General features: G+C 46.1%; 1 protein-coding gene across 1 annotated transcript in view; it reads left to right on the top strand.

Moving 5' to 3' along the window:
* DSTYK (dual serine/threonine and tyrosine protein kinase) overlaps positions 1-25,478 on the top strand; it is a 54,525-nt gene extending 29,047 nt beyond the window's left edge. The window contains exons 3-13 of the mRNA XM_012726922.1: positions 8,056-8,725; positions 10,847-11,079; positions 11,588-11,671; positions 12,275-12,451; positions 13,021-13,150; positions 13,519-13,675; positions 14,059-14,191; positions 15,578-15,691; positions 18,000-18,114; positions 19,922-20,056; positions 20,479-25,478. Of these exons, the coding sequence (XP_012582376.1) occupies positions 8,056-8,725; positions 10,847-11,079; positions 11,588-11,671; positions 12,275-12,451; positions 13,021-13,150; positions 13,519-13,675; positions 14,059-14,191; positions 15,578-15,691; positions 18,000-18,114; positions 19,922-20,056; positions 20,479-20,666 (2,136 nt within the window). The 3' untranslated portion in view covers positions 20,667-25,478. The remainder of the gene's footprint in view (positions 1-8,055; positions 8,726-10,846; positions 11,080-11,587; positions 11,672-12,274; positions 12,452-13,020; positions 13,151-13,518; positions 13,676-14,058; positions 14,192-15,577; positions 15,692-17,999; positions 18,115-19,921; positions 20,057-20,478) is intronic.
* Positions 25,479-26,346: the final 868 nt, after the last annotated feature.

Here is a 26,346-nt window from a genome sequence, read left to right as displayed (position 1 = left end):
TTTATAATTCAATATCTATCAATGAAAGTAATGAGTTTTTATTGATATATGGCCAATGATTTTTTTGAAAAAGACTTATTTATTTAGGCATACAAGAACTGGAGTACAGGCCAGAGGTGCAGGGGGTGGAGGTGAGAGGATTCACCAGAGATGTAGTGGGAAACAGAACGGGCAGATCGACAAAGTACACTGCTGAGGGGAGCAGCGGGTGGGTCAGGAGAGGTCTGCTGCGCTATGTGGGCCAGCTCCGTGGCCGGGGATTGAACTCCTGTTGCAGATCACTTCATAGTGCTGTACTTTAACCTGTTGTACCACCAGTGAAGGCCTGACAATGATATTTTTATCTTCTCAGTAGAGAGATACTGTCACAAACCAAAATCATAAAAGCTCTTACTTCAGATGACAGAGGCTTTTGTAAAGTTGTAACCCTCAAGTTGACTTAAACAATTTTTGCTTAATTACTGGCATTTACTCTGCCATATAAAATACTTAATTTTCTATGCTTTACTTTAGTTAGATATTCTGTCTTCTTTTGGAAGTGACTAGGTTGAAAGATTGCTAGAAAGTAGGAAAGAATACAGGGTCCTCATGACAAGAAGAAAACTTTGGGAGAAGAGAGTATAAGGCAGTAGGCCCAAAATGGCCATTCCAGGGAATAAGAAACAAAGTTGGGGCAATATCTATAAAACAGAAAAATAAAGAATTATTCTAGAAACCTAATTAAAATAAAGCATGATTTTGTGAAGCAAAAAGGACAGAGAACTAAAGTGATACTACCTAACTGTGTTAAAGGATATGGGAAATTCAGGCAATAAATAAATTATAAATTCTTTTAGGCAGTAACCCTGTATTCTTTGATTTTGACATCTCTCACCCTAACACACACTGCAATATGTTGCTAAATGTCACTGTCCTTCATATATTGCTGTTTGCCAAGAAACCTGGGAATACCTATTATAGATTAATTTACCTTTTAAGGATATGTGTGGTTTAGGGGCAAGATTTTTAAAATCCCTATAGCTCACTACAGTAGTCTTGATTTCTCTCCTTTATTTTTAAAGACTTACATATTTATGCATAGAGTACTGGGTGCAGGCCAGAGGTGCAGGGGCAGTGGGAGGCTTCACCAGAGAAAGAGTGGGGAGCAGAACAGGCAGATGGATGAAGTACACCACTGAGGGGAGCAGTGGGCGGGTCAGGAGAGGTCTGCCGCGCCATGTGGGTCACCGCCTGGGCTGGGGATCAAACTTGCACTGAAGCGGCAGCACCGTGCTTTGCAGTGCTTCAACCCATTGTGCTACCACGGAGGGCCCAGCCTTGATATCCCTTAAGAACAATTTGCCCTGAGCCTGTTTTCTCAATTCACCACCAGTGATTCATTTTTGACCTTCCAAAGTTAGATTTTGGGGAGGAAATCTGGCAGGGATTACGGCCATCATCTTCATAATCTTCCTCTTTTGTCTTCTCCCTTTTCTAAGGTCTTCCTCTTTTTCTGCCCTTTTCTTACTATCTCAAAGATCCTTTACAGTGGAGGATGATAAGGTCTCCCTGCTGGCCCAAATGATTAAAGCACAGTACTATGAAGCTATCCACAGCCACTGTAGCACGTTTGAACCCCGGCCAGGGTGCTGCCCCACGTGGCATGGCAGACCTCTCCTGACCCGCCTGCTGCTCCCCTCAGCAGCGCATTTCAGTCAGTACACCTGTTCTGCTCCCCACTCTGTCTCTGGTGAAGCCTCTGGCCTGTACCCCCATAAAAAAGTACAGTGGAGGATGATGGGAGTAAGGAAAAGCCCCGGATTCAGAGGCTCGAGGTCGCAAGCACTTTCAGAAGGCAGAAATTCTGTTGTTGGAGCTATTAAAAACATTTTCTTTAGATTTTCTTCTGTGGTATCTCAACCAGGATTGTCTCATAGCAGGTTGTTTATTTTGTAGCCAGCCTTCTGATACAGATTGTGGGGTCCCCTGAAGAATCTTGTCCATACTTTATTATCCTTTCAGCATTTCCCTGACACCAGCCCAGTTCCTGACATGTGGAGTTTTGGTCATTGTTTAAACATGGTCTTATGGAGGGCCTCTCTGATGGCCAGGGGTGTTGAGTGCTGTCACTGCCATGGCCGAAGTTCAATCTCCAGTGAGGGAGCTGACCTACATATAGCCCAGCTCATATGGCAGGACCTCTCCTGTCTTGCCCGCCGCTCCCCTCAGTGGTGTATTTCAGTAGATACGTCATTTCTGCTCTCCACTCTGTCTCTGGTGAATCCCTTCATCCCTCTGTATCTCTGGCCTGCACCCCAGCTCTACACAAAAACAAATAAAAAAATAAAGTTATGATGTGTAGAGTTAGGTATGGATTTACATCCTGACTGTTACTTAACCCTGTGACTCAGGTGCTGGACTCCCATATTGGTGTGATGCAGGTAGTAGTTGTGTGTTTTAGGAGTGTTTTGGATCTGAAATAAGGCACTTAGCACAGTGTCTGATACATAGTCAGCCAGTTAATTTCCTCTTCCCTCTGAAATAATAAATCAGTATTCCCCATCCCACCCCAGATAGCCATCCACCCTGGGGTTTCTTTCTTTTGTGAAATTTAAATCCTTCTGTTTTCAATTTACTTACAATTATTATTTTGCTCTTGTTATTGAGACGAAGTTCTTCATATTCAGTATGACTTACTTTGTATTGAAATGAAACAAGTTACAAATAAATAACAAAGATGGTGAAATTTTTTTTTTTTTGTTGGAATACCTGTTTATTGAAAAAAAATTGATTTCTTCCAATTTTTCATGATTATAAGTAAAACAGTTATAAACATTCATATACAGCCTTTTGTGTGGACACAGGTTTTCAGATTAATTGGGTAAATAAGTAGGAACACAATTGCTGAATCATACAGCAGGACCATGTTTAACTTTGTAAGAAACTGCCAAACTGTCTTCCAAGTAGGCTGTGTCAGTTTGTGTTTCTATCAGAAATGAATGAGTGTTCCCCTCGCTCTCCAACCTTGTCAGCAGTTAGTATTGTTAGTTTTTAGTCATCTAACAGGCATGAGGTAGTATCTTCCTGTTGCTTGTTTTAATTTCCACTTCTCTAATGTCAATCATGTTGAATATCTTTCACATGTTCATTTCCATACATGTATCTTCCTTGGTTAGGTGTCAGTTCATATCTTACTCCCATTTTTTTTTTTTTTTTTTTTATTTTATTTTTTTTTTTTATTAAAAAGTTTATTTTTACATCATTTTTCACATTTTTTTTTTCATCTCAATTGTAATCCCCATGGGTTTCCCATCACCAAATCACCCCTGTGCCACCACCATAGTCCCGTGCATTTCCCTCCCTTCCCCTCCCCCCGTTTTTGATCCCATTCCCACTCCATCCCCACAGAATGTCTCTGATCTATGGTTGTTCATTATTTTTGTTATTTTCTCGCCTGGTCCATTATACTCCTGCTATGAGTGAAACCATCCGGTATTTTTCTTTCTCTTTCTGGCTTATCTCACTCAGCATGATCTTTTCCAGCTCCATCCAAGTTGCTGCAAAAGACATGTGTTTCTCTTTTTTGGTTGCTGAGTAATATTCCATTGTATATATGTACCACATCTTCCTAATCCAGTCATCTACTTTTGGGCATTTGGGCTGCTTCCATGTTTTTCCAATTGTAAATAAAGCAGCAATAAACATGGGGGTACAAGTATCAAAGATGGTGAAATTTTAAGGTCCAAAGATAGTCTTCCTTTCATCCTTTCTTACTTTTCTATTCTACTTTTATTTTTAGTTGAATATATTATATGAGGAGAAAGTTTCAGGTACCCACTTTTATCTACATCTATGGATACCCAGGTGTTTGAGTGTCCACAAGGTAGATTGATAGTGGCTGTTGAGTACATTTTTGTCAACCTGTCTGCTACCTGGTTGATTGCAGTATGAAGAAGTATGGGGAAGATAATTTTGACTTTTAAGGCTTCATGCTTATGGAATGAGACACAGCTAAAGTTTTTGTTTTGGGGTGTTTGGAGTTGTAAATGCACTTTTAGCATCATGAGCTCATGCTTTCTGTGACTATTTTAAGACTTTAGTTGGGATGACGGTTTTTCTCCCAAGTCTTGTTTCTGGCCTCTGAGTTGCCATCCTGACCCAAGACCAGAGCTTGGATCTATTCTGTGTTGGCTGCTCAGAGAAAAGTTCTGTGCAAGCTGTTCATCAGCTCTGATTGCTTATGAGGCTGTTAACACCTTAGAAACCCACTAAGTTGCAGCTCCCTGCTCCACGATCATTTGTCAGAGCAAGAGTCCAGGTATTTTCTGCGATGCAACATAAACAGAAGTATTTTTCCTGCTATCTGTTTCTTAGTTAGCATTTAAGAATGATAATGAGTTCAGGAAACTATAAAAATGAAGAAAAATCAAACATGTATCAAAGCAAACAGACAAAACTACTCAGCTGCCCTGTGAGGACAGCCCGGACGGAGGATTGACAGTAGAGATAGTGGACTTGGGACTGGGGCCGAGGTCCAGGCTGAGCCGCCTGTGGAGCAAGGCCAGGATTAGCAGAGAGTCTGCTTTTCTATGTGGCATACACGTGAGACTTCAGAATTGTAGAACTGGCAGAGACACTGCCCTACCATCTTGGAGTGTGAGTTTATGACTGGCCTCTGGCTGACGCATCAGTTAATACTATCATCCTCAGCTGCAACTGAATGCTGGGAACATGGCGTAGAGTGGGGTGTTCTCACGGGTTCATGTCCGTGTTCTCTGGTCAGGTTTCCTCACTGACTGAGTGATTGCTTCTTGGCATCTGAATTAGTGTCAGTCTGCATCAAGACAAGCCCAAAGAGGTGAATTCTGGTATTTTGGAGTCTCCTCGCTGTTTGCTTAATCTTGCCCAGAAAACTGATGGTAACACATCAATCCATGGAGTCCATAGATGTGTGCAGAATGCACTGTGGAAGAGAAATCTCAATGGGAATTCACTGTTTCAAAATGGGAATTATGGGATGTTCTCAGGGGCCCTCGAGATTCTTTTTGTTTGTTCGAATTAGGGGCAGAATGACTGTTTCCTTCTTGGAGTAGAGGTGAATAGCAATTCCAGACATGTGGGGTTTGGGTTAAAAGGTAGAAAATCTTACATAAGCTGGCTGAAAGTGTAAAGGCATCCCTTTACTCATTAGATGCTCACCAAGTACCGAGCCCTCTTGAAGCGCCAGGAAGGAGCACCGCTCTCCCGGAAGCAGTCTAACGGGACACTTCCTTCTGCGGTGGCCATATAGGGTCCAGAACCGCCCCGGTTCATGGTCTCTGTATTATTATTTCTCACTCCCTGTCTCCAGGAGACAGGGCTGGCTTCTCTTTTGTTTGTGACTGTGGGGCTGAGTCATCCCTTCACAGCAAGTGTTGCAGAATCACACACCATGTTCCAGTCTGGCCCCGCTCCTGCCGGGCTACCCGCAGGCCTAACAGCGTGGTGGCCAGAATACCGGCCAGCAGCGCAGATGCTGCACTGGTGGCCGTGCCATGTGGTTCCGGGCGTTTCTGTGGCTACAAGATGCTTTTGGGGGCGGCCCTCTCTCGGTACCTACCACTAAGAAGCCCCAAATCCCTTTTTTAAAAACCTGAATTTGCCCCTATAAAGGCAGCTGGGTCTTAGGAAGAATAATGTAAACCACCCTCACCTCAATAAAAGTAGCATAATTAAAACAAACAGAAAAGGATATTGGTCCCACAGAGGGTCTTGACAGCTTAGCTGATGGTTCTGTTGCAGACACAAAGTGGAAACCCTGGGATTTATGTTAGAATTTAGGAAAATTTGTCAAATAAATAGCAAACAGAATTCTTCCTGAAAAAAGTTTATAAACAAGCCTGATTTTGAGATTTTAGGCTTTTTTTCTCATTAAAGTCCTTTAGTGGTCTGAATTCTAAACAACTTACTTTGGTTTTGAGTACTTAGGCTTTTTTCCCGATGAAAGTAATTTTGGTTGTTTTTTTTTTTTTAAGATTTATTTATTTATTCATACATATAGAGCTGGGGTACAGGCCAGCGATGCGGAGGGTGAGAGGATTCACCAGAGACAGAGAGGGGAGCAGAACAGGCAGATCTACAAAGTACACCGCTGAGGGGAGCAGCGGGTGGGTCAGGAGAGGTCTGCCGCGCCATGTGGATCTCCTCCAGGCAGGCAGGGATCGAACTCATGCGGAAGTAGCTTAAGCTTAGTGCTGTGCTTTAACCCGCTGCGCCACCAGGAAGGGCCCTTAATTTTGGTTGTTTTATAGCTTCTAAAACTTTTTATCTTTAAATTTTACTTGTAACTATAAAATTTATATCTGAACAAAATCTAGGACATTTTTGCAATTTTAAAATAAATATTTTGAAAAGCCGTTCTCATCTATGATTCTCTACTGTGTTATAACTTTCCCTGTGATTCTCTTCTAATTACTGTATACAATTATACTGTTGGCATTTTTTGCAGTTGTATTTACTACTTTAAGCCTTAGAAGTCCTCACCCACTTCTTGAATGCGCCTCATTGAAGTGATTCTTACTCAGCAGTATGACTCAAGACGGTGAAAGGGGGTGGTTTTGAACAGTAGGGTGACCGTCAGATTAGTCTTCTGACCAGAAAACATTCCTTGCAATTTGAGGCCCAGCTAGAACAGTGCATTTTTTCTTGGTCTAGGCTTGAATAGAGAGTAGGTAGATTTCTGCAGTGTTTGCTCAAATGGTGGGATGCTAAATGCACTTTTAGCTTTGGGGGGTTCACAGCGGCCAGCCAAGTGAACCAGGTTAGGTAACCCGCCTGGGAAGAAAGCTTTAGTTCTTTGTGGGGGGAAATGAGACCTTTGTGCTTTGCTGGGAATGGGGATGTTAATGCCCATGTGCACACACACTCAGCACACACTCACACACAGCAGAGACAATAGACAATAGAATGATAGACTATTTCCCTGTCTTGTCTTGTCTAGAGAAAGAAGATCAAAAGGCAAAAGTGTCCCAGATTTTGATTTTTAAAAACCTTTCACTAGAAATACCTGTTTCTCAGATAAGGAGTCAAAACAATTAGTTTTCAGAATTATTCTGAAAGAAAATAAACAAATGGCATATCTTTTCAATTCCCAAAAATGTTTCAACCTCTGACAACTCTTAAGGACACAAACTTGAATAAATGTGTGTGGAGTTCTTTTCTAGTCCTATAAAATATGCCAGAATTTTGTGGAGGATTGAGTTTGAGCTTGCAGGCACCCAGCAGCATCCAGGGCTGCCAACAGGCATGAGTCCCGGGCCACTGACAGGCGGGAGTCCCAGTCCGTGCAGGCCTGGGAAAGCCAGGCCGCACAGGCTCAGCCCAGTCAGCTTCGACGTCTTTCAGAAAAAGAGCGCACACAGCACAGGCTGCCTGCGAAGGGCCTGGGCAAGGCTTGTCTCTAAACCATCATCCTTGAATGTCACTTCAGGGACTTTGGGTATATTGGTTAGGATTGGTTTCAGGCATAACCAGCTGTCAGAGAAATGGTGCTTGCTTAATTAAGTATGACAGGTTAATTTTGTCCCCCCTTACATAAAAGAAGCCTGAAGCCAGGCAGCCGAGGGCTGCTGTGGCAGTGGTGTGGGCATCGGGGATCAGGCTCTCTCTATCGCCCTTGATGCTGGTTTCCACCGGCCGCTTTGCCTTGTGGCTGCTGGGTGAGCGCTTCTGATCTAGTGGTCCCTGGAGCCCTCCCTACTTACTGGCCTCACCTTTCAGAAAAGGACGTGACCTTCCCAGGAGAGCCAGGCCAGGTGATCGTGAGACCAGGGGTATTACCAAGACTTTGACTAACGCTTCGGGAGACCTGCTAAAGGGCCATCCCTTCTACTTGTTTCTCATTCTCTAGCTGAGGACCCACCACAAAGGCTGCCCCAGGGAGTGCTGGCAACTGAGAAGAGAAGAGGACAAATGATAGGGGCAACCCAAGCCCAGCTCCCCCATCATAGATCTGAATTTTGGTCTCAGCGCAGGGCTTCGGGGAGGCAGGGGTTGATTCTTCCTGTGGACTGCTAACCTGAGCCCTCTCCCCTCCAGGAAGTGGACATTGTGGTAGCGCCATGCCAAGGCCTCCGGCCCACAGTGGATGTTCTGAGTGATCTGGTGAATGACTTCTTGCCTGTGATAACCTATGCACTCCACAAAGATGAACTCTCTGAGAGGGATGAGCAGGAGCTTCAGGAAATTCGCAAGTATTTCTCCTTTCCCGTGTTCTTTTTCAAAGTGCCGAAGCTGGGTTCAGAGATAATTGACTCCTCTCCCAGAAGAACAGAGAATGAAAGGTCACCCCTTCATCACCAGCTCATTGACCTGGGCTATCTGAGCAGCGGTCACTGTAACTGTGGGACCCCCAGCCAGGACGCAAAAGCTCAGAGCATGTTGGTGGAGCAGACTGAGAAACTGAGACACCTGAGCACGTTCTCACACCAGGTGCTACAGACTCGCCTGGTGGAGGCAGCTAAGGCCTTGAACCTGGTGCACTGTTGCTGCCTGGACATCTTTATCAATCAGGCCTTTGACATGCAGCGGGACCTGCAGATTACTCCCAAGCGTCTGGAATACACACGAAAAAAGGAGAATGAGTTGTATGAATCCCTGATGAACATTGCCAACCGAAAGCAAGAGGAAATGAAAGACATGATTGTTGAGACACTGAACACCATGAAGGAGGAACTTCTGGATGATGCCGCCAACATGGAGTTTAAAGGTAGGTCCCTGTGAGCTGGAGGGGGCCAGGACGCCCTGCCTACAGGCCCCTCACTGTCACGCCAGGAACCACCTTTAGTCATTTAGCTAAGATGGCCACCTCCCGGATGCTCCCACTGCCCTCCCTTCCCAGCACTTAGCCCAGCTTTGGTAAATTCGTCCAGCCGGCCTTCTTTATTCTCTGGTTTAAGTCTGTATCCTTGACTCTCGTGGTGTGGGAGAGGAGCTGCTTGGGGTTGTGCTTTAACCTTGACCTTCACCTGCTTTGTTTACTCTTTTGTGTTTTCTTTTAAGGTTGCTCCTGCAACCCAAATCAGGAGGATTTCCCCAGTGTTACTTTTTGTGGGCTGTCCTTCACAAAGGGCTCTTAACAAAGCTGGACCGAAGTGACAGTTCAGGCTTTTTGGTGCTGGAGGTATAGATGCTGCTGGCTTTGCATGATGGTTACTGCATAAACCCTGGGTGTCAGTTCAGCCTGGCTCCACTGTCTAGCAATTAAAGTGGCGTGGTTTGGAGATTTTGATTTAGGTTCTCAGTCGCAATGATTTCATCTGAAATACTTGCTGTATTTCACTTTCTTATTTATGTTCTTCTGACTATTTTCTAAATTCCTAGAGTTAAAGCAGAATAACATGTAGGTCTTACTCTCTATCATATCCTTTGTAGCAAGTGCCGAGACTTGTGCACAGTACATCTTTGGAGAATGGGGAGTGTGTGGGTGGTGGTCTACATGTTACAGAAATACAAAGATATAGTTGACTTTAGCAAGCACGATTTCTTATAGGTATTTCTCAAGATGAGCAAAGATACCACTTTGCTGAAATCCCACTGTAGAAAGGAGTTTCTGAGAAACACTTTTCTGGCAGTGGAAATCTCCTGAACATTAAAAGCCCTGGAGCATGAGTGCAGTTCCTAACGCACAGAGCCGCAGCTGATAAAGACTGACAGGTGGCAGGATGCTTGACTGTGATGTGCCAGCCATGCCATGCTTGGTGCCTGGGATATAGTGACTAGTACGGCAGATGTGGGATGTCTGGGAACAAGCAGGTCCGATGTCTGCTGTGAACTCTGTGGTAGGTTTATGGGTCTGCTCACCTAGGTGGCTTTGTGCCAGGCGTGACTATATCTGCTGCTTATCTTGTTCTAAGGCCTTTCCGGTGTTCTGAAGGCAATGATAAGTAGTTTAGAGGAGCGTGTCCTGTGGAGCCACGTTTCTGTGGCTAGTTCCTGCTTTTAAATAAAGGTAATACGTTCATGCTAAGTGTTATGAAACATACTTAATAAAAATATGGTACTGGCCCTCCATGGTGGCACAACTGGTTAGGACACAGCACTGCAAGCTGGTCACAGCCTCTTCAGTGTGAGTTCGATCCCCCACCCTGGAGGTGACCCACAGCGGAAGACTTTTCCTGACCCGCCCGCTGCTCCCCTCAGCAGTGTATTTCAGCCAGCCTCCCTGTTCTCCCCACTCTGTCTCTGGTGAAGCCTTTCACTGCCCCAGCATCTCTGGCCTGCACCCCAGGTCCGTATGCATAAATAAATAAATCTTTAAAGAAAATATGGTACTTATATGCATATCTGGGCCTTACGAGAGGTCAAAGGTGCTGAGCCACTGTCATCTAGTCCCCGCCATCCAGTCCCACCCAGACCCTTGCTCTTTCACTTAACTTCATAGCTTAAGATCTCTCCATCAATGTGCATATAAATTTGTCTTCTAGCTGGACCCCTATTGATAGGCATTAAGTTTGTTTTTCTACCCTCAACCCTCCCTCCCCCCAGCTATTATAGACTATACCACATTAGTCTCTTTTGTACAGATTCGTCTCCAGGACTGGTAAGGGTGTATTTCTAGAAAAGTAAATGTCTGGCAGCAGAATAGATAGGTCAGAGGGTATGTATGGTTAAGTTACTTGTTCAGTGCCTTTCAGATTGTGTCAGTGTCACTCCCCCTTCCGTAGAAGTGACCTGAGAGCTGTTCTCGGCGTCCTGTCAGGGTAGCCACCTGAGCTCAGAGGCACATGGCCCCGGTCACATTCAGAGTTTCGAGCCACTGTGTCTTTTATCACCGCCAGCTCCTGGCCTCCTCTTCGGAGCTACTTAGCTAATTTCTGTGCCTCCATAGATGTCATTGTTCCCGAGAACGGAGAACCAGTGTGCCCCAGAGAGATCAAGTGCTGCATCAGACAGATCCAAGAACTCATCATCTCTCAGCTTAACCAGGCTGTGGCCAACAAGCTGATCAGCTCGGTGGATTACCTGCGCGAGAGCTTCGTTGGCACCCTGGAACGGTGTCTGCAGAGCCTGGAAAAATCTCAGGATGTCTCGGTTCACATCACCAGTAATTATCTCAAACAGGTACTCAAATACCACGCCACAGGTAACACATGAAGCTAAACCCACACAAGGCCTGATCCAGGCTAGCCAAGAATTCCCCTTTAGGCTTTTGACTGGTAGTTTGACATGTTGCTTCCCCTCCAACATGACCATTGTGGGTGGGAGCTGCTTTGAAGCTGCAGTTGAAAGGAAGGTGATGAAGATGAAGGAGGCCCCTCACAAACTAGATAATCCGCCTGTGTTGACTCTGCATGAGGCCACTTGGGAGCTTCAGGTTGAACTTTGGTCCTTTTTCTCCTACTTTTTGTCGAGGAAACATGACTTAGTTCCAGGTGTGCCTCTGCCTGTTCTGCATTCAGGTCACCACGAGCAGTCCAGCTGTGTCCTTCACCGTAGGATGTCCTTATTGTCCCGGGTTACCCGCCCTGTCCCTGAGGGTTAGGTTCTTGAGATAAATATCACATATTGCATTTTTCAAATAGCCACTCTGCTCAGGCACATTGATTGTTGTGCGTTTGTTTTCTTTCAGATCTTAAATGCTGCTTACCACGTTGAAGTTACATTTCACTCAGGGTCCTCAGTCACTAGGATGCTGTGGGAGCAAATCAAACAGGTAGAGACTGCTTAGAGAAAAAGCTTCAACTCATAGCTGGCTCACATGAACCTCAGTCACTTATAGAGAACTGACACCGTGGGCTTTCGGGTAGTTCAGGGAGGCCTTTGCCTACATGAAAGTATTCTGGGTTTTGCCTGTTCTAAAATAAATATTAACATCACCCCTCTTGGCTCATAAATTGGTGTGTTTAAATGACTTTACGGAGCTGTAAGACTCCACTTTACCAGTGTTTTCATTTTTGATGCCCCCAACCCCAGCCTATGTTTTTGTAGAACCAGACAGATTTTGTTGCTAGAGGCCGTAAATGTGATTCCTTTTTCTGCATGTGATCTCGCTCTTATGTGGAGTTATTTACCGACCTCAGAAAGGAATTTCTCCCTGGCACTGAGTTTAATGTTTTGAGGTTTGTGAGCACATAGACTAGGGCCGGTGGCCTTTGATGCTTTCCTTTGAGCCGAGTCCTGATTTTGAGGTCATGGAAAAGTGGGTCCTGGCATGACATGGCCCCTGCCTTAAGAGCCTGCTCCTCATGAGCGAGTTACCCAGAAAAGGAGGATGTTGCCCATCCCTCAGTGCTCACAGCTGTCCTTATCCTGACAGATCATCCAGCGCATCACGTGGGTGAGCCCACCTGCCATCACTACAGAGTGGAAGAGGAGAGTGGCCCAGGAAGCCATTGAGAGCCTCAGTGCCTCCAAGCTGGCCAAGAGCATTTGCAGCCAGTTCCGGACGCGGCTCAATAGTTCCCATGAGGCTTTTGCAGCTTCCTTGAGGCAGGTGAGTTTGTAGGATAGGAGATAGAGGTGGACTCAGCAGCGGCACACCTCAGCAATCGGGGAGCATTTTGCTGTACAATTGTTTCTAAATCATCAGTATTTTCTGTTCTTTTAAATGATAATATATTACAGGAAGCTTCATCAGTATATTTTCCACGTGGATCTTTTTCTAGCTGGGGCAAAGGGGGAGGGAGTTCATTTAATTTCTCATTTCACTGAGTAAGGAATGAAAATTGAGAGGTAAAAATTTTATACAAGTTAATATAGCATTTTATGAATGAATGACAGAAAGGGTTGACTTTCCAATTTTTATACTAGTTCAGAAGCAAGTGATATCTACTTGTCACTGGGGGGTGTGTACGTGTTGGGGGCAGGGACAGAAGTTATGCATCCAGAGGAAAATTACCACCTGCTGAGAGCCTGGCGTGTGTCATTCGCAGAGCTGAATGTTACATATACCTTATTTAACCCTCACTATCATCCTTAGGAGGTAGTTCTGCTATACAAGAGGTAAGGAAACCGACACTAGTTATTGGTAAAGCTTTTATGTCTTTTCTGATTTCCTTCCAGTTGGAAGCTGGTCATTCAGGCCGACTGGAGAAAACTGAAGATCTGTGGCTGAAGGTGCGGAAAGATCACGCCCCGCGCCTGGCCCGCCTTTCTCTGGAAAGCCGTTCTCTACAGGACGTCTTGCTGCATCGTTAGTTCTTTTTTATTCCCAAGTAAACTGGAGGATTCTGCATAGCTCACAACCTCATGTCCAACTGGGAGGACTCTCCCAGTGTCTAAAGCTACTTTCTTGTGACGCTGCATAAGCAGCCTCTGACATTTCTTAGTTCCCAAAGTCTGTTTGGCCTTACCATTTATGTAGTTCAGGTAACAAGAGCAGAGTTTATTTAAATCAAACCAGTTAGGTTACTTTCTGTGGCTTTAGGATGATGCCAGAACTTCTTCCCTTGGCATGATTACAGCTTCCTACTTTTAGACAGTTCCACAGCCAAGCATTTTTGGAATGTTGTCCAGCGAGCCTCCTTCCTCCTGCCTTACCTCTGTTTCTCTTGCTCACAGGGAAACCTAAACTGGGACAGGAGCTGGGCCGCGGCCAGTATGGCGTGGTGTACCTATGTGACAACTGGGCGGGGCATTTTCCTTGTGCCCTTAAATCAGTTGTCCCTTCAGATGAGAAGCACTGGAATGACCTGGCATTGGAGTTTCACTACATGAGGTAGATTGTGGTCTGTTCTTTAGGGAGAGAGTTCCAGAGAACCCAGAAACCTGGTCTGTTTTGTACCAAGAGCTCTAGCACACCTTGTCCCCCCTGACCGGGTCTCAGAATATTAAAGGCTATTTTTGCATCTGACTTTTCTGCTTCTCCTTCCGTCACCACCCTGCTTCCTCAGATTACTCCCTCCGTTTGTGTTCTTCCTCAGCTGTGAAGGCCTATTGACTTTTATTTTCCATGCTTCTCTGTCCTTGTCAGAGGTCACCTTCAGCACGGAAGGCCGCTCCCTCCGAGCTTGGGCTGAGCGCGGCCTCCAGGCTGTCCCTTCCCAGGTGGCTGCTGTGCAGTCCGAGTCGGCCTGGGCCCAGCCCTGTCTTCTCCCCCAGGTCTCTGCCAAGACATGAGCGCCTGGTGGACCTGCACGGCTCCGTCATCGACTACAGCTATGGCGGGGGCTCCAGCATCGCCGTGCTGCTCATCATGGAGCGGCTGCACCGGGACCTCTACACGGGGCTGAAGGTGAGGGGCCGCGGGCCCGCTGCGGAGCCGGCTCCCCACAACTGCGTCTCCCTGCTTCGCATCAGCTTCACACTCGGAAAATACCGTGGGCCTTATCAGCTTTGCTATCCTCTTTTCTAAAAAACTTAAAAATTTTCTCAGAATCTTAAGAAAGGCAGAATTAAATTGACAGAGGAATAGTGAAATGTGTGGTAAAAAAAACCTCTTACGAATCTATTTTAGACTCCCTCTGTACCCAGAATACTATAACTCACCAGTTTACCCCTGTGCTGCTGAAGCTCTAGACTACTTAGAAGAACAGAAAATCTGGCTTCTTGTACTTCTGCGTTCTCTCCCTTTTTTTGTTCTCAGCAGATAAAATTTTTGTGGTTGAGCAGATTTGTCAATGACTGCTTGCGCAAGCCCCTGTGTCCAGCACCATGGGGGATATCAAAACGTGTAATTGCTGGGGCCTTTTAAGATAAGTCAGAAAAGACTTGTAGCAGTGTGGCGTCTGCGTCTGACAAACACAGCTTGACGTGTGCCCGGGGCAGTTGGAAGGAGTGGCCGCGTCAGGAAGGCCTTGCAGGCTGAAGCTAGAGAGACCAGGAATGTTTAGAATCCCCAAGGATTTCAAATTCTGAGAAGCTATTGGAAGATTTTATTTGATTGAAAGTGAAGTATGTCAGTTGCTGTTTAATTTCCCTCATTTAAAACAACCATCAAAAGTCGTCTGTTACCTCCTATGTTGGCAAAAGCTAACCCCAGAGACCTGGGTTGGTTTCCTGCCACGTGGAAACTCCCAGAAGTAAAGTAGAAGGAAACTGGGCGATTACTTCAAGAACCGTGAGAGATCAGTGTGATGAGCAGGACACCTCTGCAAGTAGCCGCCCTCTTCATTCCAGAGACTCAAGGCTCAGTGTGGCTGCTTTTCTAGAGAAACATTTCAGCTTTTTGCTTCGTGATGTGGCACCAGAATTCAGGAGACCCTAAATCAGAGGCTTGGTAGAGGCAGGATGAGTGACTTTGGTATTTGAACCCATAAAACAAAACCTGGGTTAACCAAGCCGACAAAGCCACAGACATAAATGTGCCTGAGGGGCCTGAAGTGCTGTGTGCCTCAGCGCAGTCTCTGCGTGTGTGGGGCTTAGGAATGAGCTGGTGCCTTCAGGTGCCTGGGCCTCTCCTGGTCACGTTTGGGGATTGTCTGCGAGAGGTTTTGCCTGCTTTAGAGCTTCCCCTTCCTTGCTTTTCCTCCTCTTCCCTCTTACTGCTTTCCTCTTCCTTTATTTTCAATCCACATTTCTGTCTTTGTGTACCCCAGTGCAGACACTCTTTCTGCACCCCACGGAGGAAATTCAGTTTATTCAGACAAGTTAGCGACATTAGCTCTTTTGTATCCCCAAGGCTGGGCTGACTCTGGAGAAACGTTTACAGATAGCCCTCGATGTGGTAGAAGGAGTCCGTTTCCTGCACAGCCAGGGACTTGTCCACCGTGATATCAAACTGAAGAATGTGCTGGTAAGTGAGAGCTGCCTCCCCAGAATAACACCCTGCCACTGTGCAGAGGAAGCCACCCCTTCGGGGGGTACATGTTATGTACCTGGTCCCAGGAGGGCTGGTGGAGTGGCAGGAGCTTGGTTCACACCTGAGCAGGGGTGCTCCACAGGCATAACTTACATGGGGGGTGTGGGCGGGTTTCACGCCACCACATGTGAGCAGAGAAGCTGACAGAGCAGTGTGGCAACAAGCGCCATGCCCTGCATTTGACTTGTATTCTCGCCCCTCTTTCTCCTGCGGACTCAGTCTCTGTATGTCTCTTTCTCCTTACCCTACTCCCACTTTCTCTTGAACTATGTGAAAATTGATAACAGATAACACTTTGTTCCTAAATACTTCAAGTTGTATCATCCAAAAAAAGGACAATGTTCTTTGTAATTAGAATGCCATCATTGCACCAAGACATTTAATGTTACTATATTGCTATCAGTTAATATTATATTAACATATTCCAGTTATCCCAAATATGATTGGTTTGTTTGATCCAGCCTCCTACCTAGGGATTTTAGAGTATATTTTGTTGTCAGTTTCTTTAGCCTCCTATAACCTAGTCTAGCCATTTTTAAAAAAGATTTATTTATGCATTAATGCAAAAACTGGGGTATAGGCCAGAGGTGCAGTGGGGTGAGGGGATTCACCAGAGACAGAGTGGGGAGCAAGAATAGGCAGATTGGCTCTCATACTCTGCTGAGGGAAGCAGCAGAGGGCCCCCCCCTTTTTTTTACTTTGATGACTGATACTTTTGAGAATTCCATATCTTGAGTATAATGATTCTGGATGATGGCAGAGATGGGTAAAAGCACCTTAAAAAATTAAGATAATGGGCCCTCCCTGGGGCCCATAGCGGGGTAGAGCCCAGCACTAAGAAGCTAAAGCTACTTCAGTCCTCGCCCTGGAGGTGACCACATGGCGCCGCAGACCTCTCCTGACCCGCCCGCTGCTCCCCTCAGCAGTGAACTTCTTTGATCTGTCTGTTCTGCTCCCCACTCTATCTTGGGTGAAGCCTCTCACCACCCCCACACCTCTGGCCTGTACCCCAGTGCTGTATGCATAAATAATAAATCTTTTTTTTTTTTTTTAAGATTTATTTATTTGTGCATACAGAACTGGCCAGAGGCTCGGGGGCGCTGAGAGGCTTCACCAGAGACAGAGTGGGGAGCAGAACAGGCAGATCAACGAAGTACACTGCTGAGGGGAGCAGTGGGCGGGTCAGGAGAGGTCTGCCACGCCATGTGGTCACCTCCGGGACAGGCGGGGATCGAACTCATGCGGAAGTGGCTTTAGCTTTTCAGTGCTGTGCTTTAACCCGCTGCGCCACCAGGGAGGGCCCAATAATAAATCTTTTTTTAAAAAAAAAGTTTAGATAGTTATGAACCCACTAGTTCTCTTATGTAAATTATAAAGAAATTTTCAAAATACTTCTCCTGAAAGTATATTGGATTATCATTGAAATGTCTCTGACAGTACTTAAGTATGTATGAAGATGACAGCTAATAGATTAGGGAAAGATATTACTAAAATTATAACCTGAAACCTAGGAGGCTTGTCAATAGCTAAAGGAAACGCAGGTTTATTGTCTTAGAATTTTAGGAGAGGAAGTGATAGGGAATTCAAGTTCTCCTCAGCTGAAGAGAGGCTGTCAGCCTTCTAACTCATTTATTATTTTCTGCCTTGGAGTCTGGCAGTTAAATGAGAAATACTTTCCTCGGTGTTATTGTTTATTCTTCTTCCAAGATGTGTTGAGTTTCTGGTTGGTCCCGTGTACCGTGCTCTGTGCTGGGATTACAAGGGTGAAAGAGGCAGTCTCCACCGTCAGGTTGCTTGTGGTCTGGGAGGCAGGAGTAAGAGGACTAAATCTGGTGACTGGGAGGATAGAAAAGGCCTGATTAAATACTGCTGTGAGGTAGTATGTACCTACTTTCGAGACTGGGTATGCAGGGCCTCCCTAGTGGCACAGTCTCAGTGCTATCAAGCTGTCGCCAGCCACTGTGGCCTCCCCAGCCAGGGAGCTGCCCCACATGGTGCAATAGACCTCTCCACTCTCCTCACTGCTCCCCTCAGAGTACATTTCAGTCATTCTGCCTGTTTTCCCCACTCTGTCTCTGGTGTATCCTCTCACCAGAGTATTCACACACATTTTTGGTCTACACCCAGTTCTTGTATGCATAAATAGATAAAGTAAACCTTAAAAAAATGAAGAGAGATGGGGTATGCAGCTGGGAGTGGGTGCAGGGTCAGCCCTAAGGTGACTCACTCTGCTTGCTGACAGCTGGACAAGCAGAACCGGGCCAAGATCACTGATTTGGGATTCTGCAAGCCAGAGGCCATGATATCAGGCAGCATCGTGGGGACACCAATCCACATGGCCCCCGAACTTTTCACAGGTAAGCTAAAGGGCAAGAGGTGGGTTTGGCCAGGGCTCTTTACCTTAACCCTGACTGCTACCCTGTGGGGTACAGGCAAGGGAGAAACCAGAGAGCGGGACACCTAAGACAGGTACGGGGGAAATGAAGACATAAAGGAGTGAGGAGGAAAAGAGCAAATGGGAGTCACAAGATACTCTTTTAGATGTCTCTGGGTTATTAATGCCGTCATTGCCATAGTCAACCAATTACTTAATCATAAAGTACTGATTGATTAACTTCATATATATTAGGAGTTGTCTCCTATCATTAAACACCTTATAGTTGACAGATACGTTGAACAGAGCTAAAATAATTAGGGAGTAGAAACAGACAGCATATGATTAAGTGCTAAATTAAATGCTACTTAATGTAGTACTGGTGCTTGAGAATGATAAATCAAAGTTGAATTGTTTGGTTTTGTGGTAAGAGATAGGATTTCAGCTAGAACTTGAGTCAGATCTGGAAAAATCCATTGGTAGGGAGAGATAAGACAATTTTTTTCCTTCACATATACAATCCATTTAGTCCTCAATAATTCTGTGGGGATGTTAATGTATTTTAATGTCCATATCATGGATAAAATTAAGGTGAGCCAAGATTGATTTAAAAAGCTGCCCCAAAATATTGAGCTAGAAATGGGATTTGAATCTAGGTCCTCTGTCTTTAGAGGTCAATCATGGCTCATGAAGGAGAGAAAATTCTGAATGCTGAGGAAGGAGAAACATGAAGGAAATCATAGAGTAGAAAAAAGCACGACAAGTCAAATCTGGCTGGGGAATAGTAGCAGAAAAAGGTGGAGATAAACTTCACTGAACTTGAAATTCATAAGGCTTGGTAGGGAGGCAGTAAGGAGCTATTGAGCTGTTGGAGGTGAAGGAGGAAAGAAAATGTTTGTGGACAGTTAACTCAACAGCAGCAGGTAGAGGGGTTATGAATGGCAAGAACCAAAGTAAGGAAGCCAGTGTGGGGTCTCCAGAATTACATTGGTATGGTGCTGAGACCAGAGTAAGGGACAGGCTTGACATGAGTTCAGAGGAAGAAGGTGCACAATACTGCGATTGATATGAGTGACGAACAGAAAAGAATAATGCTGATGTGAACGTAGGGTGGAATTCACTGGAACAAGTACCTGTTCTTGGGTGTTAATTCTTAGGAAGATTTGACTACTCTTTTGGGCCCTGTGATTGTGCTATTGGCTATTTAAGCTGTCTACCTTATCCTGATTCAGTCTTAGAGATTCAGTCTTCAAGATTATCCAGTTATTGTGCATCGAGGTGTTTGTAGTAGATTCTTATGGTCCTTTGTGTTTCTCTGGTACCTGTTGTACTCTTGCCGCTTAGTTTTGGTTGTTTGTGAGTTTTCTGTCTTCTTAGTGAGCCCAGCTCAGTCACCATGTCTTCTTCACGTCACCACCTGCTCTAAAGCATGAATGACTTCTGCTGCCCAGAGTCCAGATTCTCCTGACTTTAAAAATCCTTATTCTGGTTCCTACCTGCTGACCTACTTGTATATTCCAAGTATGATCTTTCAGGAGTAATCTTTCTGTCTTCCCATGAAAGTAAAAAACCTTACTTTCCTTTTGCTTTGTCAATTTCTAGTCTTGGCTCTCTTAATATTTACTGCCTCACAGTAGCATCATTTTTTATACTGTAAAATGCATGTTATAAATACGGTCATCTGGCAGGTCATTATGAAAGATGGTCATTTTAAAGGCTTTACAAACAAACATGTCAAGACTGCGAGGCGGTCTTCCCAATCCCAACTCTGTCCTCCTCTGCTGTTGTAGGAAAGTATGATAACTCTGTGGATGTCTACGCCTTTGGCATTCTTTTCTGGTATATCTGCTCGGGCTCTGTCAAGCTCCCTGAGGCATTTGAGAGGTGTGCCAGCAAAGACCATCTCTGGAACAATGTGCGGAGAGGTAAGAGCACCAAGTCCCACTTGTCCCAACTCTTCTGGTGAGCATAGACGCCCCCAGGTGCCTCCTGCCCCCCTCTCCAGCCTCTCCACAGCCTGACCACATGCATGTTTGAGATGTTCTGGAATCCAGAGAAGACACTTAAGTCAAATCTTTCCTTAGCATTTTACTGAACTGTCTGAAATAAGTTTTTCCCTTTATATTTTCCTAGTCTTCAACTTCCTTCAGCTTGCTAGTGTGTTCCAGTTTTCCTTCACGATTAGATTGTGACCTAGCTAATCGTCACAGTGGAAGCCAAAGCTCATTGCGTTCCTTAGCAGCCTGAGCCCCAGCTGGAGAGCAGCTTTGAGCTGATCACGTCTCTTTCTTGTATTAGTTTCCCTCTCACAGCCCCTGGTCTGACTTTCACACTCCTTTCTTCCAAGGGGCCCGTCCAGAGCGCCTTCCTGTGTTTGATGAGGAGTGCTGGCAGCTGATGGAAGCCTGTTGGGATGGTGACCCTTCTCAGAGACCTCTTTTGGGCATTGTCCAGCCCATGCTCCAGGGCATCATGGACCGGCTATGCAAGTCAAAATTTGAGCAGCCAAACAGAGGACTAGACGACTCTACTTGAAAGCAAATACCTTTTTCTTTCATTCTTTTATTTCTTTCCCTTTCCTCACCTTTTGGTGAGTTCTCTATGAGGAGAACTTGACATTATTCATTACAGTGAGCTCCCAAGGGAGCTGTTGTTGGCTGGGCCACGTGAGACCTTTCCAGGCTGACTCAGGATGGCTGTTCCCTCCCCCACCAACCCCAGCTGCCCCTTCAGCACACTGTCCAGGGCATGAGTAGCAGCTGGAGAATGCAGTGCTCTGGCTTCGGAACTGAAAAGAGAGTCCACGCTACCATGGCCTGCTCACTGCCAAGTGGGACGCTGCAGTGCAGTAGTATTCAAAGCTATCGTTTTATAATTTTGACTCTAGTTAGGAATAGTTTGGTTCTACCCAGTTATCAGCACCCTTAGAAAATTTGAGCTTGGTTCTGGGATTGTTGGGACATAGGAACAAAAATATAATTTGTGGATGCCTGGTTCCAGCCACCTACAACCAGCTCTCTGGTTGCAAAGGTCTGAGGCCCCAGTGTGGGAGCCAGAAACAGAGAATGGGCTCTGTACGGCCAGTGAGTTTACATGTATGGGACGCAAAGGCTGACTTCTGGGGGAGGACTCCTAGCTGCCACAGGAGAAACATACACACCTGTGAGCACACTAGTGGGTTTCCAGTTACTGCTAACCCATGGACATAGTATGTTCTTCTCCCTGAGGGTTGGGACAAAAATTCTATCTCAAGATGGGTAAGCACCAATTAACCTGGTACTTAGGGGTGTGTGTCGAATAGCACTGACCCAAGGTGAAGTTGGTGGCACCTGAAAAGTGGGAAATGATCTGGAGGCTGTAAGCCTCCACACAAAACCCACTAGAAGGCTACTAGCCTGTTTTTTAAACCTGAAAGGTATCAAACACTTCTTTCTCTATTCTAGTAACGCTGATATTTTAAAAACTTGATCAATGAGATTTTTAACCAAAATTTCTCCTGTAGTCCATCCCATCTTTTTATCTTAGCTAAAGTGTCTTATGGGGGGGGGGGTGGAGAATCAGTGAGAACACTCTTTGTAGTGGTGTGTGCCCTCACCCCTGTGTGTGAGTGGGAAGGTTGCCCTCCCTGGCAGTAAGGAGGGGATTGCGGCCATTGGGAGAGCTTGTCACAAAGTGGGTATAACAGGAGAGACTGACTCTGGACAAAAGAAGGGAAACAAACATTGGTTCCTCTCGGAACTTGGCTTCAAACTTCCCTCCACCAAAATGGTCTGCTAGATTTAGAAAGTCAAGTGGGGAAGGAACAGATGGTGGAGGTTGGCGGCCTCCGTCCACCCGCCTGTGGCCCGGCCCAAAGTGGGTGAAGTGGGTCCCTGAGTAGGGGTGAGCTGGTGGGCAGATTTGCTCCTGAAAGTTGTTTGAGATCTGTCTCCATCCTTTGTAGCCATTAGCTGGGTGTAACTGGAGTCTGTAAGAACGTTTTCCTGTGACTTCAAGTTCTGTTTCAACTCTTTGACTGTCTTGGAGCCTGATATGATACATTGGAACATAGTATCCCCTTCAGCACTTGCAGCTCCTCCCAGGCCTTGCAGATGATGAAGTGACCCAGTTTGTTGGGGTTCTGCCGGGCCCCATCCCTGTTGAGGTGGAATGTTCAGTATCGCTTAGCAGTTTGAAAACCAACTTAGCGATACTTTGAGTCACTCTTTTCTTCTCAGCATTAGCTCACTATCCTTTGGGGACTATGATGGAGCTTCCAGAAGGCTAAACTTGAAGACAAACAGGGAGATACCGGCTCTGTACGAAAATTTGAGGACGGTATGTTTAGTGTCCTTTTTCCAGATGTCTGTTAGCTCTCACCATACAAGGAGTCTGTGCTCCCATCACGGAGACCATGTTCTCAGCATTTTGCAAAGTGTTAGTGTCCACCCTCACCCCACATGGGGCTCTTTGTCAGTTCATCCCCTGTGGCTTATTCTGCTCTCTGACACCGGTTTCCTAGCAAATTGCCCACACCTTTTTCTTTTTTGTCTGTGTGGGTAGGCTAGAAGGGAGGGACCCATTCTAAGAAAAGAGATAAGTAGTTGTGTTCCAGTTCATTTTTAAAAAGTATTCTGAGAAAAAGTGAAAAATACTCCTAAAGGTCTCCGGGCCAGCCAAAGTCCACAAACTGATATTTGGAGGTGTTATTTAAACACTCAGCAGGCTGAGTGCAGGAATGTCTGTATAGTGCGCGTATATCTGCTTTTGTTTATAATGTTGGCTAACTTGGAATCTTTGTTCCTCGGCACCCATTACTAGTGGGATGATGGGATGCCGGGAGAAGTACTGTATTGTATGTTACTTGGGAAGACACTGGGTATTCAGAGGAGTCTGCTGGCACTTGGGCAGCAGAGGGCTTGGCCTGGTCAAAGTCCTGCGGACCTGGCTTTGGTGGTAGCTGCCAAGGCTTAAGATGAGATTGTGGCTGGGGGAGGGAGAAGGGCAAGATGAAAGAATTCTCCTTACCGTGCTGGGTCCTGCTAGGCAACTTAATTACTACCACTTAGCCCCACCCTGAAAATGAGCACCTGGCCATGTTTAATGTTCTCGAAGTCAAGTCACTTACTTTGCTTCAGAACTGAATGGCGACAAACCTTCATGCCGGGCAATGGGGAGAAACATTGGGGGCCTGGCACGGTAGCCCACCCTGGGCCCAGGCAGGTAGCACAGGTCAGTTGGGTGGGGTTTCCACAGATGTCCTAGTTCCCTTGATCCTCTGCAGAGAGGGGTTCAGGGCTGACTGGAAGGAGGCTCTGCTCGACCTTCCCAGACCAAAGAGCGTGGGCAGCGGCTCTGTCAGTTCCAAGAGAACAGACACCTCATGTAAAACACTAAAGCTCAAGGGAGGCGGAGGAAAGGGAACGTTCCTGCCGCGGAAATGGGGGGACAGTAAGGCCCTCACCAGCCAGGTCAGCTTGGATACGTCTTTGTGTTTCTGCTCGAGCTCCCAAAGGGGGCCTGGGAATGTTTTCCCTGAGGAGAGAAGCGGCCTGGGAAAGGAGTGGCAGGACCAGAGTGCTAGCTGCGCTGAGTGACACTTTATTTCTTGGATTTAGCACCGAGAAGCTGAGCGGACGCGGTGATCGTAGTAGCACTTTGGGGAATAGACGCGCCCTCTGGCCTTGCTATGATGAGGTGGCAGGCTTGGTGTCCCGACTGGCTGATGGGGACCCCTTTGTCCTCACTCGCAGAGCGGGGTCAGCGGGACAGAGCGGGAAGAGCCTGTTGCCAGAGAGGAGCTGTTCTCTGAGTTTTCAAAACTTGAGTTTTTGGATTTGCTGGATCAAACAACCAGCCTTCCTTTTCAAGGACAAAAAATAGAATATCCTTCTAAATAGGAGATGTTATTTAAATTAGAGTTTTAAAAACCTCGATAGGGCTAGTGTGGTAACTCAGGTAAGCGGAGAAGCCTGGAGAAGCTCGTATCGCGGGTGATATCACGGGATGACGGTGCTGGGGTTACTCCCGGCGTCACTCCCAGGGTCACTCCCAGGGTCACTCACAGGTTATGCAGGGTGTTACTCTTGGACCAGCCTGCTTTATTCTGCTCTTTTGCTTAACAGAGTCGCAGGCCGCACGGACCTGTGAGGGCATTGAGTGAGGATTTACTGTATGGCGGCCTCCCTTGGGGGTTCAGTAGCACCACTGTTCTTAAAAGGTTTTATTTTTAACTTCATCTGCTTTGTTAACATCCAGTCCAGCCGAGGTGACCGCGAGCACCGTAGCGGCCAGGCATCTTACCCAGACGATTGGAAGGAAAAGTGGTTGGGTCCACTTGTTGTCTTTTGTCTTTATGTAATGTTTTTTGTTTGTTTTAAGGAACTAATGTTTATTACAAGGTTAAATCAAATTTAACATACTAAGTGTGTAGAGTCAAAGTGCAATAACAAGAGAAAATTACGTTGGCACAAACTTAGGTCCTTACACTCCTCCTCCTGTGCTTTCTGGCTCTCCCCGTAATATTGTTACAGCAAGCCCCTGTTAATTGTATTCTTACCAGATACAACTACGAGTTAAGTCTCCACTCAGTATATTTTGAATGCTTGGATTTGGTTTTGTAAGAGTATTCTGTATACTTGTTGGGATGCACAAACACCAGATGCGCTGCATAATAAAGATTCCATTGACGTTGTAGGCTCACATCTGCGTGGCTTTTCTTTTCCTCACCTCACTTCCTGTGTTAACAGGACCACCTTCCACACCATCCCACTGGGGCCTCTGTGGGCAGAGGACTCTCAGTTTGCCTGAGGAAAAGTTGATGGAACATGGAACCGTCCTGTGGGGCTTCCCCAGCCAGAGTTACTCTTGGTCTCTGGCCCTTGACATTAGCACCACAGAGTGTGGGGGAGGGGAGCCGGCAGCAGGACTGCAGGGAAGAGTGGGGGCCAAGTGGGGTGATACACATTTGTTTTTCAGAGCCTTTCCTGGGTTCACACTTTCCCCCAACTCCTCAGCGTGAGCTGGCAGCCCGCCCAGCACACACAGCCTTGCTACTCGCTGCTGCCCTCTGAGAGCGCAGGGCTGTGGCGTACAAGTCTGTCCACTTGGAATTTGTGCTTCGTTGACTTGGGCTCATCCCACTGTTCAGTCACTTGCTCAGCAGTGCCTGACAGGCCCCACAGCATTGCTGCACAGTGGCACCGTGTGGCCACCGTGCCACCTGCCACCTTCACCATACCATGCTGTCTGGCTTTTTGTTATCAAAAAGTGCTTGTGATTTGACTGCCACACAGATTTGGGCATAAGAGGGCAGTTCACATAGTTGGTATGTTTGTGTTTACATCTTAAAAAGCTCAAGCTGGGCCCTCCCTGGTGGCGCAGCGGGTTAAAGCACAGCACTAAGAAGCTAAAGCCACTTCCGCATGAGATCGATCCCAGTCTGCCCTGGAGGAGTTCCACATGGCTGGCAGACCTCTCCTGGCCCGCCCGCTGCTCCCTTCAGCAGTGTACTTCATCGATCTGCCTGTTCTGCTCCCCACTCTGTCTCTGGTGAAGCCTCTCGCCGCCCCTGAGCCTCTGGCCTGTACCCCAGTTCTGTATGCACAAATAAATAAATTAAAAAAAAAAGCTCAAGCTGAACCTCAGTGGTTCTCGGCCTGCTCCTACAAGTGGTCATTTAATGCTGACAGGCGTTACACCTGTGAAACTCGCCATTGGCTCCAGCTCTTCACCATCAGATATATTCTGACAGACACATGATGTTTCTTTCTGCTAGAATAAATTTTAATGTGACTGCTTTCTCTTTATCTCCTTTCTTACCACATTTGGACAAAATACCTGTGGTATACAGTTTTAGACTGGGTATGCTTTTTCAAGAATGTTCCTTTGCAGAATTTTTCCTGAGAGGGGAAGCTGAGGTGGCTTTCCTAGTTCTGTGTTTGGGTGGGGCCCCCATGGATAAGCCACCAAGTTTCTGAACACTATTAAATTCAACTTCATGTTTTCTACCTTAGCATGATCCCAGGGAGCCTAGGGATGGCCTGTCCCTTAATATATTCTAAAGGTAACATTTTATTTTTGTTTTTATTTTTTTATGTAGAAGAACTGGGGTGTGGGTCAGAGGTATGGGGTGCTGGGAGTAATGAGAGGATTCAATGTGAGTCACAAAATTAAAATGCAAAAGTATAAAATTTCTACAAGATAACATAGGAGAAAATCTAGATGATCTCAAGTA

This window comes from Condylura cristata, unplaced genomic scaffold (assembly GCF_000260355.1).
Source record: "Condylura cristata isolate star-nosed mole 26May11 unplaced genomic scaffold, ConCri1.0 scaffold00018, whole genome shotgun sequence".
NCBI lineage: Eukaryota > Metazoa > Chordata > Mammalia > Eulipotyphla > Talpidae > Condylura > Condylura cristata.
This window is presented reverse-complemented; position numbering and strand designations above follow the sequence as displayed.